Consider the following 15,178-nt stretch of genomic DNA (forward strand, 5'->3'; position numbering starts at 1 on the left):
AACATCAGATAGCAGCTAGTTAGAATCGCAGATCTATTAAATCCAGACTTGTCAGTAATATTCCCGCCTCAGTTCACTCCTTTCTAGAACCAGCCCAACTATCTGCTCCTATTTCAACCCCAGCTCCTATTCCATCCCCACACAACTCCTCTCCCAGACGGGTTGGGGATTTTACTAACATCCCTTCCAGCTGATATAAAGTGTTTAAGTTATGAGGTGGGATTTCTTCGCCATGTAACTCTTTTACAGACTCTCCCCTGAATCTGTGAATAATGAAACTAACACAAACTGTGACTGTTGCCCCGGACACATCCCGGTTAGAAGAGGCAGCAACATCCCTGTGTTTTAGTGCAGAGTGGGGGGAGAGGCCCGGTGCAGAGCATGTCAGCGAGTGAGCGGCAATACTGGATTGACATTTCTGTCTGAAATCTGCTCCCAGCACCGGGACAGCGATTCATTGGTCGGGGGGTCAGCTCTTTCCGGAGAGATGTGGGTGGCTCTGATAAGAGCCTTTGGGTTCAGGTTTACAATTTGCTCGCCTTCTTTCACTTCTTTGCTGGTTTCTTAGCCTTTACTGATTTGACTTTGGGCTTGGCCCTCGATTGGGTCGGATTTTTTACGCCCGTGGTCTTTTTCACAGGAGACCTTTTCTTCGGGGCTGCTTTCTTCGCGCCCTTTTTGGGAGTTGCCGCCTTCTTGGCTGCTGGTTTCTTGGGAGATTTCTTGGCTGCTGGTTTCTTGGGAGATTTCTTGGCTGCTGGTTTCTTGGGAGATTTCTTGGCTGCTGGTTTCTTCACTGAAGCTTTCGTGGCTGATGTTTTCTTGGGAGATTTCTTGGCTGCTGTTTTCTTAACTGAAGGTTTCTTGCCTGCTCCGGTCTGTCCCACTTTCCCCCCGGTTGTCTTCTTAACGATCTTGAAAGAGCCGGAGGCGCCCGTGCCCTTGACCTGAGCCAAGCTGCCGTTGTCCACACTCCTCCTGACACTTTGCTTGATCTGGGCCCCCCGTTTATCCACATCGACCCCTTTGCTCCGCAGCGCCTTCTTTATGGCCTGTAAGGAAATCCCCTTGCGATCGCCGCTTTCCGCCACAATCTGGAGGATCAGCTCGCCCAGTCCGGGACCTTCTTGTTTCTTCCGGGGAACCGCCTTCTGCTTCTTGACAGCCTTGACTGGGGCGGCGGCTGGAGGAGCCGTTTCGGCGGCTGCACTATCGCTCATGTCCGAGACTCTGCACAAAATCTCTCCGTCAATGTGGGTGAGAAATGAAGCCTCTGGTGGCGGCACTGAGCAACTTAAAGGCAGCGAGCGGACGGGGCGGAGACAACCTGCTCTCAGCTCCAGGCTGCTGCTGCCTCTCTGTGTTTTTCTCTCGTCCCAAACTCTCCAATTCCACTCAAATTCCAGCTCCACAGTGTCCCAGGATAATTCCTTCCTGTCTCTCACACTCTCATGTTTGCTGTAGAAAAGGTTTCACGCGATTTGAAGACTCCATTTTGCATTTAAACCCGTTTTACTGATGCACTGTTCGCGCTCTCTCACCCGATCGCTCTCATTTTCCCAACCTTTCCACAGAAATCTGGAAAGCAGCATCGAAACTGCCCTGAAATCCAACATGGAAAAGTAGGAGGGGAACAGGGGGATTGTTGGAATGAAAAATATTTCCATTCAGTCCCAGAGGGATTGGGAGATCTCCTGGTCAGAGCGGACACACAAACACAGTTGGTTTCTCCTGTTTGGCCCGCCCCTTTCACACACTCTCTCTTCCACAATATTCACATCCACACACAAGGTCTGGAAATGACATTTCCCAGGGCAGAATTCTCCCTCTTCTCAGCACTTGTTCCCAATCCGTGTCTTAATTATAGATTTTCATCTCACTGATCAATTCTCTGAGTTTTCTGTTTACCTAAATACCCGGCAGCAGCCAGTCATATTTTTAAATCTAAATTCATTGATGACCCACCTTTCGTGAAGGTGAAAATACAATTTATCTCCTCTCTATCAGTGGAGATTTTCCTGTTTGATGTGATCCTCCTGCACTGCCCGGTAACACTGAACCCCAAACTCAACAAGCAGGGACACCCAGTTAAAGAATAATCCCACCCCCTCTGAGAGTGGAGATTTTCACAGTGACACACAGATTCTGACCATTCTGATCCCAATAGCAAATTTAAAAAATAAAGATGGACTCACAGAGCCGGACTATGTGTGGAGGAGGGGCAGTGACCGTCTCACCCACAACACGGCAGCTGTGTTCACAGTGAGGGCCAGTGTTACACGTGTTATCACTGTGTCCAGTGTTCACAGTGAGTGCCAGTGTTACACGTGTTATCACTGTGTCCAGTGTTCACAGTGAGTGCCAGTGTTACACGTGTTATCACTGTGTCCAGTGTTCACAGTGAGGACCAGTGTTCGACGTGTTATCACTGTGTCCAGTGTTCACAGTGAGGGCCAGTGTTACACATGTTATCACTGTGTCCACAACACTCCTGATGACATATTGAAAATGAGAGAGAAAGACAAGAAAAATAGAGAGTGTGACAGAGAAACAAGGATAAGGATGAACTCATAGAGCTGGACTTTGTGTGTGGAGGGGAGGCACTTCCACAATCCGGGCACCTGGAAATCAGAGGAATGTTTACAACCAGGGGAGTTTCCATCCAGGAGAGTGTTTAAAATTAGTGAGTGTAAACCAGGAGAGTGTGCAAAACCATGAGAATGTGCACACTAAAAATTATGTAAACCTGAGAGTTTGTAAACCAGAGAGTGTGTAAACCAGGGCAGTGTGTACAACAGGGGAATGTATAAAGCAGGGAGTGTATTCATCAGAAGATTGTGTGAATCATGAGAATGGTGATACCAGAGAAGTGTGTCAATCGAAAGGAGAACAAAGAAAAGTACAGCACAGTAACAGGCCCTTCGGCCCTCCAAGCCCGTGCCAACCATGCTGCCCGACTAAACTACAACCTTCAACACTTCCTGGGTCCGTATACCTCTATTCCCATCCTATTCATGTATTTGTCAAGATGCCCCTTAAATGTCACTATCGTCCCTGCTTCCACCACGTCCTCCGACAGCGAGTTCCAGGCACCCACTGTGCTGTGTAAAAAAACTTGCCTCGTACATCTACTCTAAACTTTGCCCCTCGCACCTTAAACCTATGCCCTCTAGTAATGGACCCCTCTACCCTGGGAAAAAGCCTCTGACTATGCCCCTCATAATTTTATAGACCTCTAACAGGTCGCCCCTCAACTTCCGTCGTTCCAGTGAGAACAAACCGAGTTTATTCAACCGCTCCTCATTGCAAGTGTCCTCCATACCAGGCACCATCCTGGTAAATCTCTACTGCACCCTCTCTAAAGCCTCCACATACTTCTGGTAGTGTGGCGACCAGAATTGAACACTGAACTCCAAGTGTGGCCTAAGGTTCTATACAGTTGCAACATGACTTACCAATTCTTGTACTCAATGCCCCGGCCAATGAAGGCAAGCATGCCGTATGCCTTCTTGACAACTCTCCACCTGTGTTGCCCCTTTCAATGACCTGTGGACCTGTACTGCTGGATCTCTTTGACTTTCAATACTCTTGAGGGTTCTACCATTCACTGTATATTCCCTACCTGCAATAGACCTTCCAAAATGCATTACCTCACATTTGTCTGGATTAAACTCCAACTGTCATCTCTCCGCCCAAGTCTCCAAACGATCTAACTCCTTCTGTATCCTCTGACAGTCCTCATCACTATCTGCAATTCCACCAACCATTGTGTCATCTGCAAACTTACTAATCAGACCAGTTACATTTTCCTCCAAATCATTTATATATACGATGAACAGCAAAGGTTCCAGCACAGATCCTTGTGGAAGACCACTAGTCACAGTCCTCCAATTAGAAAAGCACCCTTCCATTGCTACTCTCTCCCTTCTATGACCTTGCCAGTTCTGTATCCACCTTGCCAGCTCACCCCTGATCCCGTGTGACTTCAACTTTTGTGTCAGTCTTCCAGGAGAGACCTTGTCAAAGGCCTTACTGAAGTCCATATAGACAACATTCACTGCTCTACCTGCATCAATCATCTTTGTGAACTCTTCGAAAAACTCTATCAAGTTAGTGAGACATGACCTCCCCTTCACAAAACCATGCTGCCTCTCACTAATATGTCCATTTCGATATTGAGTAAACCAGGGGGGTGAGTAAATCACGAGAGTGAGTAAACCAGGAGAGTGAGTAAACCAGGAGATTGAGTAAATCACGAGAGTGAGTAAACCAGGAGAGAGAGTGAACCAGAGGAGTGAGTGAATCAGGGGAGTGAGTGAACCACGAGAGTGAGTGAACCAGGAGAGTGAGTGAACCAGGAGAGTGAGTGAACCAGGGGAGTGAGTAAACCAGGAGAGTGAGTAAACCAGGAGAGTGAGTAAACCAGGGCAGTGGTTGAACCAGGGGAGTGAGTGAATCAGGGGAGTGAGTAAACCAGGAGAGTGAGTAAACCAGGAGAGTGAGTAAACCAGGAGAGTGAGTGAACCAGAGGAGCGAGTAAACCAGGGGAGTGAGTGAATCAGGGGAGTGAGTAAACCAGGAGAGTGAGTAAACCAGGGCAGTGGTTGAACCAGGGGAGTGAGTAAACAAGGGCAGTGAGTAAACCAGGAGAGTGAGTAAACCTGGAGAGTGAGTGAACCAGGGGAGTGAGTAAACCAGGAGAATGAGTAAACCAGGAGAGTGAGTGAACCAGGGGAGTGAGTAAACCAGGAGAGTGAGTGAGTGAACCAGGGGAGTGAGTGAACCTGGAGAGTGAGTGAACCAGGGGAGTGAGTAAACCAGGATGCGAGTAAACCAGGATGCGAGTAATCCAGGGGAGTGAGTGAACCAGGAGAGTGAGTGAACCAGGGGAGTGAGTGAACCAGGGGAGTGAGTGAACCAGGAGAGTGAGTGAACCAGGAGAGTGAGTGAACCAGGAGAGTGAGTGAACCAGGGGAGTGAGTGAACAGGGGAGTGAGTGAGTGAACCAGCGGAGTGAGCAAACCAGGAGAGTGAGTAAACCAGGAGAGTGAGTGAACCAGGAGAGGGAGTGAACCAGGAGAGTGAGTGAACCAGGAGAGTGAGTGAACCAGGAGAGTGAGTGAACAAGGAGAGTGAGTGAGTGAACCAGCGGAGTGAGCAAACCAGGAGAGTGAGTGAACCAGGGGAGTGAGCAAACCAGGAGAGTGAGTGAACCAGGAGAGTGAGTGAACCAGGAGAGTGAGTGAACCAGGAGAGTGAGTGAACCAGGAGAGTGAGTGAACCAGGAGAGTGAGTGAACCAGGAGAGTGAGTGAGTGAACCAGGAGAGTGAGTGAAGCAGCAGAGTGAGCAAACCAGGGGAGCGAATAAACCAGGAGAGTGAGTAAACCTGGGGAGTGAGTGAACCAGGAGAGTGAGTGAACCAGGAGAGTGAGTGAACCAGGAGAGTGAGTGAACCAGGAGAGTGAGTGAACCAGGGGAGCGAGTGAACCAGGGGAGCGAGTGAACCAGGAGGGTGAGTAAACCAGGGTTTTGAGTGAACCAGGGGAGTGAGTGAACCAGGAGAGTGAGTGAACCAGGAGAGTGAGTGAACCAGGGGCGCGAGTAAACCAGGAGAGTGAGTGAACCAGCAGAGCGAGTGAGTAAACCAGGAGAGTGAGTAAACCAGGGGAGTGAGTAAACCAGTAGAGTGAGTGAACCAGGGGAGTGAGTGAACGACGAGAGCGAGTGAACCAGGGGAGTGAGTGAACCAGGAGAGTGAGTGAACCAGGGGAGTGAGTGAACCAGGGGAGTGAGTGAACCAGGGGAGTGAGTGAACCAGGGGAGTGAGTGAACCAGGCGAGTGAGTGAACCAGGGGAGTGAGTGAACCAGGGGAGTGAGTGAACCAGGGGAGTGAGTGAACCAGGGGAGTGAGTGAACCAGGAGAGTGAGTGAACAATGAGAGTGAGTGAACCAGGAGAGTGAGTGAACCAGGAGAGTGAGCGAACCAGGAGAGTGAGTGAATCAGGGGAGTGAGTGAACCTGGGGAGTGAGTTAACCAGGAGAGTTAGTGAACCAGGAGAGTGAGTGAACCAGGAGAGTGAGTGAGTGAACCAGGGGAGTGAGTGAACCAGGTGAGTGAGTGAACCAGGGGAGTAAGTGAACCAGGAGAGTGAGTGAACCAGGAGAGTGAGTGAGTGAACCAGGGGAGTGAGTGAACCAGGTGAGTGAGTGAACCAGGAGAGTGAGTGAACCAGGAGAGTGAGTGAACCAGGAGAGTGAGTGAACCAGGGGAGTGAGTGAACCAGGGGAGTGAGTGAACCAGCGGAGTGAGTGAACCAGGGGAGTGAGTGAACCAGGAGAGTGAGTGAGTGAACCAGCGGAGTGAGCAAACCAGGAGAGTGAGTGAACCAGGAGAGCGAGTGAACCAGGAGAGCGAGTGAACCAGGGGAGCGAGTGAACCAGGAGAGTGAGTGAACCAGGAGAGTGAGTGAACCAGGAGAGTGAGTGAACCAGGAGAGTGAGTGAACCAGGGGAGCGAGTGAACCAGGGGAGCGAGTGAACCAGGAGGGTGAGTAAACCAGGGGAGTGAGTGAACCAGGGGAGTGAGTGAACCAGGAGAGTGAGTGAACCAGGGGCGCGAGTAAACAAGGAGAGTGAGTGAACCAGCAGAGCGAGTGAGTAAACCAGGAGAGTGAGTAAACCAGGGGAGTGTGTAAACCAGGAGAGTGAGTGAACCAGGGGAGTGAGTAAACGACGAGAGCGAGTGAACCAGGGGAGTGAGTGAACCAGGGGAGTGAGTGAACCAGGGGAGTGAGTGAACCAGGGGAGTGAGTGAACCAGGGGAGTGAGTGAACCAGGGGAGTGAGTGAACCAGGGGAGTGAGTGAACCAGGGGAGTGAGTGAACCAGGAGAGTGAGTGAACCAGGAGAGTAAGTGAACCAGGAGAGTGAGCGAACCAGGAGAGTGAGTGAATCAGGGGAGTGAGTGAACCAGGAGAGTGAGTGAACCAGGAGAGTGAGTGAGTGAACCAGGGGAGTGAGTGAACCAGGTGAGTGAGTGAACCAGGAGAGTGAGTGAACTAGGAGAGTGAGTGAACCAGGAGAGTGAGTGAACCAGGAGAGTGAGTGAACCAGGAGAGTGAGTGAACCAGGGGAGTGAGTGAACCAGGGGAGTGAGTGAACCAGGGGAGTGAGTGAACCAGGGGAGTGAGTGAACCAGGAGAGTGAGTGAACCAGGAGAGTGAATGAGTGAACCAGCGGAGTGAGCAAACCAGGAGAGTGAGTGAACCAGGAGAGCGAGTGAACCAGGAGAGCGAGTGAACCAGGGGAGTGAGTGAACCAGGAGAGTGAGTGAACCAGGAGAGTGAGTGAACCAGGAGAGTGAGTGAACCAGGAGAGTGAGTGAGTGAACCAGGGGAGTGAGTGAACCAGGTGAGTGAGTGAACCAGGAGAGTGAGTGAACCAGGAGAGTGAGTGAACCAGGGGAGTGAGTGAACCAGGGGAGTGAGTGAACCAGGGGAGTGAGTGAACCAGGAGAGTGAGTGAACCAGGAGAGTGAGTGAGTGAACCAGCGGAATGAGCAAACCAGGAGAGCGAGTGAACCAGAAGAGCGAGTGAACCAGGAGAGCGAGTGAACCAGGACAGCGAGTGAACCAGGAGAGTGAGTGAACCAGGAGAGTGAGTGAACCAGGAGAGTGAGTGAACCAGGAGAGTGAGCAAACCAGGGGAGCGAATAAACCAGGAGAGTGAGTAAACCTGGGGAGTGAGTGAACCAGGAGAGTGAGCGAACCAGGAGAGTGAGTGAACCAGGGGAGCGAGTGAACCAGGAGGGTGAGTGAACCAGGGGCGCGAGTAAACCAGGACAGTGAGTGAACCAGCAGAGCGAGTGAGTAAACCAGGAGAGTGAGTAAACCAGGGGAGTGAGTAAACCAGGAGAGTGAGTGTACCAGGGGAGTGAGTAAACCACGAGAGCGAGTGAACCAGGGGAGTGAGTGAACCAGGAGAGTGAGTGAACCAGGGGAATGAGTGAACCAGGGGAGTGAGTGAACCAGGGGAGTGAGTGAACCAGGGGAGTGAGTGAACCAGGAGAGTGAGTGAACCAGGGGAGTGAGTGAACCAGGGGAGTGAGTGAATCAGGGGAGTGAGTGAACCAGGGGAGTGAGTGAACCAGGAGAGTGAGTGAACCAGGGGAGTGAATGAACCAGGGGAGTGAGTGAATCAGGAGAGTGAGTGAACCAGGAGAGTGAGTGAACCTGGGGAGCGAGTGAACCAGGAGAATGAGTGAACCAGGAGAGTGAGTAAATCAGGGGAGTGAGTGAACCAGGAGAGTGAATGAACCAGGAGAGTGAATGAACCAGGGGAGTGAGTGAACCAGGGGAGTCAGTGAACCAGGAGAGTGAGTGATCCAGGAGAGTGAGTGAACCCGGGGAATTAGTAAACCCGGGGAGTGAGTAAACCAGGGGAGTGAGTAAACCAGGGGAGTGAGTGAACCAGGAGAGTGAGTGAACCAGGGGAGTGAGTGAACCAGGAGAGTGAGTGAACCATTGGAATGAGTGAACCAGGGGAGTGAGTGAACCAGGAGAGTGAGTAAACCAGGAGAGTGAGTAAACCAGGGGAGTGAGTATATCAGGGGAGAGAGTGAACCGGGAGAGTGAGTGAACCGGGAGAGTGAGTGAACCGGGAGAGTGAGTAAATCAGGTGAGTGAGTGAACCGGGAGAGTGAGTGAAGTGGGAGAGTGAGTGAACCAGGGGAGTGAGTGAAACAGGAGCTTGAGTGAACAAGGGGAGTGAGTGAACCAGGGGAGTGAGTGAACCAGGGGAGTGAGTGAACCAGGGGAGTGAGTGAACCAGGGGAGTGAGTGAACCAGGAGAGTGAGTGAACCAGGAGAGTGAGTGAACCAGGAGAGTGAGCGAACCAGGAGAGTGAGTCAATCAGGGGAGTGAGTGAACCTGGGGAGTGAGTTAACCAGGAGAGTTAGTGAACCAGGAGAGTGAGTGAACCAGGAGAGTGAGTGAGTGAACCAGGGGAGTGAGTGAACCAGGTGAGTGAGTGAACCAGGAGAGTGAGTGAACCAGGAGAGTGAGTGAGTGAACCAGGGGAGTGAGTGAACCAGGGGAGTGAGTGAACCAGGTGAGTGAGTGAACCAGGAGAGTGAGTGAACCAGGAGAGTGAGTGAACCAGGAGAGTGAGTGAACCAGGAGAGTGAGTGAACCAGGGGAGTGAGTGAACCAGGGGACTGAGTGAACCAGGGGAGTGAGTGAACCAGGAGAGTGAGTGAGTGAACCAGCGGAGTGAGCAAACCAGGAGAGTGAGTGAACCAGGAGAGCGAGTGAACCAGGAGAGCGAGTGAACCAGGGGAGTGAGTGAACCAGGAGAGTGAGTGAACCAGGAGAGTGAGTGAGTGAACCAGGGGAGTGAGTGAACCAGGTGAGTGAGTGAACCAGGAGAGTGAGTGAACCAGGAGAGTGAGTGAACCAGGGGAGTGAGTGAACCAGGGGAGTGAGTGAACCAGGGGAGTGAGTGAACCAGGAGAGTGAGTGAACCAGGAGAGTGAGTGAACCAGGAGAGTGAGTGAACCAGGACAGTGAGTGAACCAGGAGAGTGAGTGAACCAGGAGAGTGAGTGAACCAGGAGAGTGAGTGAACCAGGAGAGTGAGCAAACCAGGGGAGCGAATAAACCAGGAGAGTGAGTAAACCTGGGGAGTGAGTGAACCAGGAGAGTGAGCGAACCAGGAGAGTGAGTGAACCAGGGGAGCGAGTGGACCAGGAGGGTGAGTGAACCAGGGGCGCGAGTAAACCAGGAGAGTGAGTGAACCAGCAGAGCGAGTGAGTAAACCAGGAGAGTGAGTGAACCAGGGGAGTGAGTAAACCAGGAGAGTGAGTGTACCAGGGGAGTGAGTAAACCACGAGAGCGAGTGAACCAGGGGAGTGAGTGAACCAGGAGAGTGAGTGAACCAGGGGAGTGAGTGAACCAGGGGAGTGAGTGAACCAGGGGAGTGAGTGAACTAGGAGAGTGAGTGAACCAGGGGAGTGAGTGAACCAGGGGAGTGAGTGAATCAGGGGAGTGAGTGAACCAGGGGAGTGAGTGAACCAGGGGAGTGAGTGAACCAGGGGAGTGAGTGAACCAGGGGAGTGAATGAACCAGGGGAGTGAGTGAATCAGGAGAGTGAGTGAACCAGGAGAGTGAGTGAACCTGGGCAGCGAGTGAACCAGGAGAATGAGTGAACCAGGAGAGTGAGTAAATCAGGGGAGTGAGTGAACCAGGAGAGTGAATGAACCAGGAGAGTGAATGAACCAGGGGAGTGAGTGAACCAGGGGAGTCAGTGAACCAGGAGAGTGAGTGATCCAGGAGAGTGAGTGAACCCGGGGAATTAGTAAACCCGGGGAGTGAGTAAACCAGGGGAGTGAGTAAACCAGGGGAGTGAGTGAACCAGGAGAGTGAGTGAACCAGGGGAGTGAGTGAACCAGGAGAGTGAGTGAACCATTGGAATGAGTGAACCAGGGGAGTGAGTGAACCAGGAGAGTGAGTAAACCAGGAGAGTGAGTAAACCAGGGGAGTGAGTATATCAGGGGAGAGAGTGAACCGGGAGAGTGAGTGAACCGGGAGAGTGAGTGAACCGGGAGAGTGAGTAAATCAGGTGAGTGAGTGAACCGGGAGAGTGAGTGAAGTGGGAGAGTGAGTGAACCAGGGGAGTGAGTGAAACAGGAGATTGAGTGAACAAGGGGAGTGAGTGAACCAGGAGAGTGAGTGAACCAGGAGAGTGAGTGAACCAGGGGAGTGAGTGAACCAGGGGAGTGAGTGAACCAGGGGAGTGAGTGAACCAGGAGAATGAGTGAACCAGGGGAGTGAGTGAACCGGGAGAGTGAGTGAACCGGGGGAGTGAGTGAACCGGGGGAGTGAGTGAACCGGGGGAGTGAGTGAACCGGGGGAGTGAGTGAACCGGGAGAGTGAGTGAACCGGGAGAGTTAGTGAACCAGGGGAGTGAGTAAACCAGGAGAGTGAGTGAACCAGGGGAGTGAGTGAACCAGGAGAGTGAGTGAATCAGGAGAGTGAGTGAACCAGGGGAGTGAGTGAACCAGGGGAGTGAGTGAACCAGGAGAATGAGTGAACCAGGGGAGTGAGTGAACCAGGGGAGTGAGTGAACCAGGGGAGTGAGTGAACCAGGGGAGTGAGTGAACCGGGAGAGTGAGTGAACCGGGAGAGTGAGTGAACCGGGAGAGTGAGTGAACCAGGAGAGTGAATGAACCAGGGGAGTGAGTGAACCAGGGGAGTCAGTGAACCAGGAGAGTGAGTGATCCAGGAGAGTGAGTGAACCCGGGGAATTAGTAAACCCGGGGAGTGAGTAAACCAGGGGAGTGAGTAAACCAGGGGAGTGAGTGAACCAGGAGAGTGAGTGAACCAGGGGAGTGAGTGAACCAGGAGAGTGAGTGAACCATTGGAATGAGTGAACCAGGGGAGTGAGTGAACCAGGAGAGTGAGTAAACCAGGAGAGTGAGTAAACCAGGGGAGTGAGTATATCAGGGGAGAGAGTGAACCGGGAGAGTGAGTGAACCGGGAGAGTGAGTGAACCGGGAGAGTGAGTAAATCAGGTGAGTGAGTGAACCGGGAGAGTGAGTGAAGTGGGAGAGTGAGTGAACCAGGGGAGTGAGTGAAACAGGAGCTTGAGTGAACAAGGGGAGTGAGTGAACCAGGGGAGTGAGTGAACCAGGGGAGTGAGTGAACCAGGGGAGTGAGTGAACCAGGGGAGTGAGTGAACCAGGAGAGTGAGTGAACCAGGAGAGTGAGTGAACCAGGAGAGTGAGCGAACCAGGAGAGTGAGTCAATCAGGGGAGTGAGTGAACCTGGGGAGTGAGTTAACCAGGAGAGTTAGTGAACCAGGAGAGTGAGTGAACCAGGAGAGTGAGTGAGTGAACCAGGGGAGTGAGTGAACCAGGTGAGTGAGTGAACCAGGAGAGTGAGTGAACCAGGAGAGTGAGTGAGTGAACCAGGGGAGTGAGTGAACCAGGGGAGTGAGTGAACCAGGTGAGTGAGTGAACCAGGAGAGTGAGTGAACCAGGAGAGTGAGTGAACCAGGAGAGTGAGTGAACCAGGAGAGTGAGTGAACCAGGAGAGTGAGTGAACCAGGGGAGTGAGTGAACCAGGGGACTGAGTGAACCAGGGGAGTGAGTGAACCAGGAGAGTGAGTGAGTGAACCAGCGGAGTGAGCAAACCAGGAGAGTGAGTGAACCAGGAGAGCGAGTGAACCAGGAGAGCGAGTGAACCAGGGGAGTGAGTGAACCAGGAGAGTGAGTGAACCAGGAGAGTGAGTGAGTGAACCAGGGGAGTGAGTGAACCAGGTGAGTGAGTGAACCAGGAGAGTGAGTGAACCAGGAGAGTGAGTGAACCAGGGGAGTGAGTGAACCAGGGGAGTGAGTGAACCAGGGGAGTGAGTGAACCAGGAGAGTGAGTGAACCAGGAGAGTGAGTGAACCAGGAGAGTGAGTGAACCAGGACAGTGAGTGAACCAGGAGAGTGAGTGAACCAGGAGAGTGAGTGAACCAGGAGAGTGAGTGAACCAGGAGAGTGAGCAAACCAGGGGAGCGAATAAACCAGGAGAGTGAGTAAACCTGGGGAGTGAGTGAACCAGGAGAGTGAGCGAACCAGGAGAGTGAGTGAACCAGGGGAGCGAGTGGACCAGGAGGGTGAGTGAACCAGGGGCGCGAGTAAACCAGGAGAGTGAGTGAACCAGCAGAGCGAGTGAGTAAACCAGGAGAGTGAGTGAACCAGGGGAGTGAGTAAACCAGGAGAGTGAGTGTACCAGGGGAGTGAGTAAACCACGAGAGCGAGTGAACCAGGGGAGTGAGTGAACCAGGAGAGTGAGTGAACCAGGGGAGTGAGTGAACCAGGGGAGTGAGTGAACCAGGGGAGTGAGTGAACTAGGAGAGTGAGTGAACCAGGGGAGTGAGTGAACCAGGGGAGTGAGTGAATCAGGGGAGTGAGTGAACCAGGGGAGTGAGTGAACCAGGGGAGTGAGTGAACCAGGGGAGTGAGTGAACCAGGGGAGTGAATGAACCAGGGGAGTGAGTGAATCAGGAGAGTGAGTGAACCAGGAGAGTGAGTGAACCTGGGCAGCGAGTGAACCAGGAGAATGAGTGAACCAGGAGAGTGAGTAAATCAGGGGAGTGAGTGAACCAGGAGAGTGAATGAACCAGGAGAGTGAATGAACCAGGGGAGTGAGTGAACCAGGGGAGTCAGTGAACCAGGAGAGTGAGTGATCCAGGAGAGTGAGTGAACCCGGGGAATTAGTAAACCCGGGGAGTGAGTAAACCAGGGGAGTGAGTAAACCAGGGGAGTGAGTGAACCAGGAGAGTGAGTGAACCAGGGGAGTGAGTGAACCAGGAGAGTGAGTGAACCATTGGAATGAGTGAACCAGGGGAGTGAGTGAACCAGGAGAGTGAGTAAACCAGGAGAGTGAGTAAACCAGGGGAGTGAGTATATCAGGGGAGAGAGTGAACCGGGAGAGTGAGTGAACCGGGAGAGTGAGTGAACCGGGAGAGTGAGTAAATCAGGTGAGTGAGTGAACCGGGAGAGTGAGTGAAGTGGGAGAGTGAGTGAACCAGGGGAGTGAGTGAAACAGGAGATTGAGTGAACAAGGGGAGTGAGTGAACCAGGAGAGTGAGTGAACCAGGAGAGTGAGTGAACCAGGGGAGTGAGTGAACCAGGGGAGTGAGTGAACCAGGGGAGTGAGTGAACCAGGAGAATGAGTGAACCAGGGGAGTGAGTGAACCGGGAGAGTGAGTGAACCGGGGGAGTGAGTGAACCGGGGGAGTGAGTGAACCGGGGGAGTGAGTGAACCGGGGGAGTGAGTGAACCGGGAGAGTGAGTGAACCGGGAGAGTTAGTGAACCAGGGGAGTGAGTAAACCAGGAGAGTGAGTGAACCAGGGGAGTGAGTGAACCAGGAGAGTGAGTGAATCAGGAGAGTGAGTGAACCAGGGGAGTGAGTGAACCAGGGGAGTGAGTGAACCAGGAGAATGAGTGAACCAGGGGAGTGAGTGAACCAGGGGAGTGAGTGAACCAGGGGAGTGAGTGAACCAGGGGAGTGAGTGAACCGGGAGAGTGAGTGAACCGGGAGAGTGAGTGAACCGGGAGAGTGAGTGAACCAGGGGAGTGAGTAAACCAGGAGAGTGAGTAAACCAGGGGAGTGAGTAAACCAGGAGAGTGAGTGAATCAGGAGAGTGAGTGAACGAGGAGAGTGAGTAAATTAGGGGAGTGAGTGAACCGCGAGAGTGAGTAAATCAGGGGAGTGAGTAAATCAGGGGAGTGAGTAAACAGGGAGAGTGAGTGAACCGGGAGAGTGAGTGAACCGGGAGAGTGAGTGAACCAGGGGAGTGAGTAAACCAGGAGAGTGAGTAAACCAGGGGAGTGAGTGAACCAGGAGAGTGAGTGAATCAGGAGAGTGAGTGAACGAGGAGAGTGAGTAAATTAGGGGAGTGAGTGAACCGCGAGAGTGAGTAAATCAGGGGAGTGAGTAAATCAGGGGAGTGAGTGAACAGGGAGAGTGAGTGAACCAGGAGAGTGAGTGAACAAGGGGAGTGAGTGAACCGGGGGAGTGAGTGAACCGGGGGAGTAAGTGAAGTGGGGGTGTGAGTGAACCGGGGGAGTGAGTGAACCGGGGGAGTGAGTGAAGCCGGGGAGTGAGTGAAGCCGGGGAGTGAGTGAACCGGGGGAGTGAGTGAACCCGGGGGAGCGAGGGGACCGGGGGAGCGAGGGGACCGGGGGAGCGAGTGAACCGAGGGAGCGAGTGAACCGGAGTAAACCAGGGGAGTGAGTGAACCAGGAGAGTGAGTGAACCAGGGGAGTGAGTGAACCAGGGGAGTGAGTGAACCGGGAGAGTGAGTGAACCGGGGGAGTGAGTGAACCGGGGGAGTGAGTGAACCGGGGGAGTGAGTAAACCGGGGGAGTGAGTAAACCAGGAGAATGAGTGAACCAGGGGAGTGAGTGAACCGGGGGAGTGAGTGAACCGGGGGAGTGAGTGAACCGGGGGAGTGAGTGAACCGGGGGAGTGAGTGAACCGGGAGAGTGAGTGAACCGGGAGAGTGAGTAAACCGGGAGAGTGAGTGAACCAGGGGAGTGAGTGAACCAGGAGAGTGAGTGAATCAGGAGAGTGAGTGAACCAGGGGAGTGAGTGAACCAGGGGAGTGAGTGAACCAGGAGAAT

General features: G+C 52.9%; 1 protein-coding gene across 1 annotated transcript; it reads right to left on the bottom strand.

Moving 5' to 3' along the window:
• Window positions 1-331: 331 nt before the first annotated feature.
• On the bottom strand, window positions 332-1,249 carry LOC140400116 (histone H1-like). The gene has a single exon (XM_072489593.1). The coding sequence runs from the start codon at window positions 1,218-1,220 to the stop codon at window positions 546-548; it is 675 nt and encodes a 224-aa protein (XP_072345694.1). The 5' UTR covers window positions 1,221-1,249; the 3' UTR covers window positions 332-545.
• Between the last annotated feature and the right edge of the window lie 13,929 nt (window positions 1,250-15,178).

This window comes from Scyliorhinus torazame, chromosome 24 (genome assembly GCF_047496885.1).
Source record: "Scyliorhinus torazame isolate Kashiwa2021f chromosome 24, sScyTor2.1, whole genome shotgun sequence".
Classification (NCBI taxonomy): Eukaryota; Metazoa; Chordata; class Chondrichthyes; order Carcharhiniformes; family Scyliorhinidae; genus Scyliorhinus; species Scyliorhinus torazame.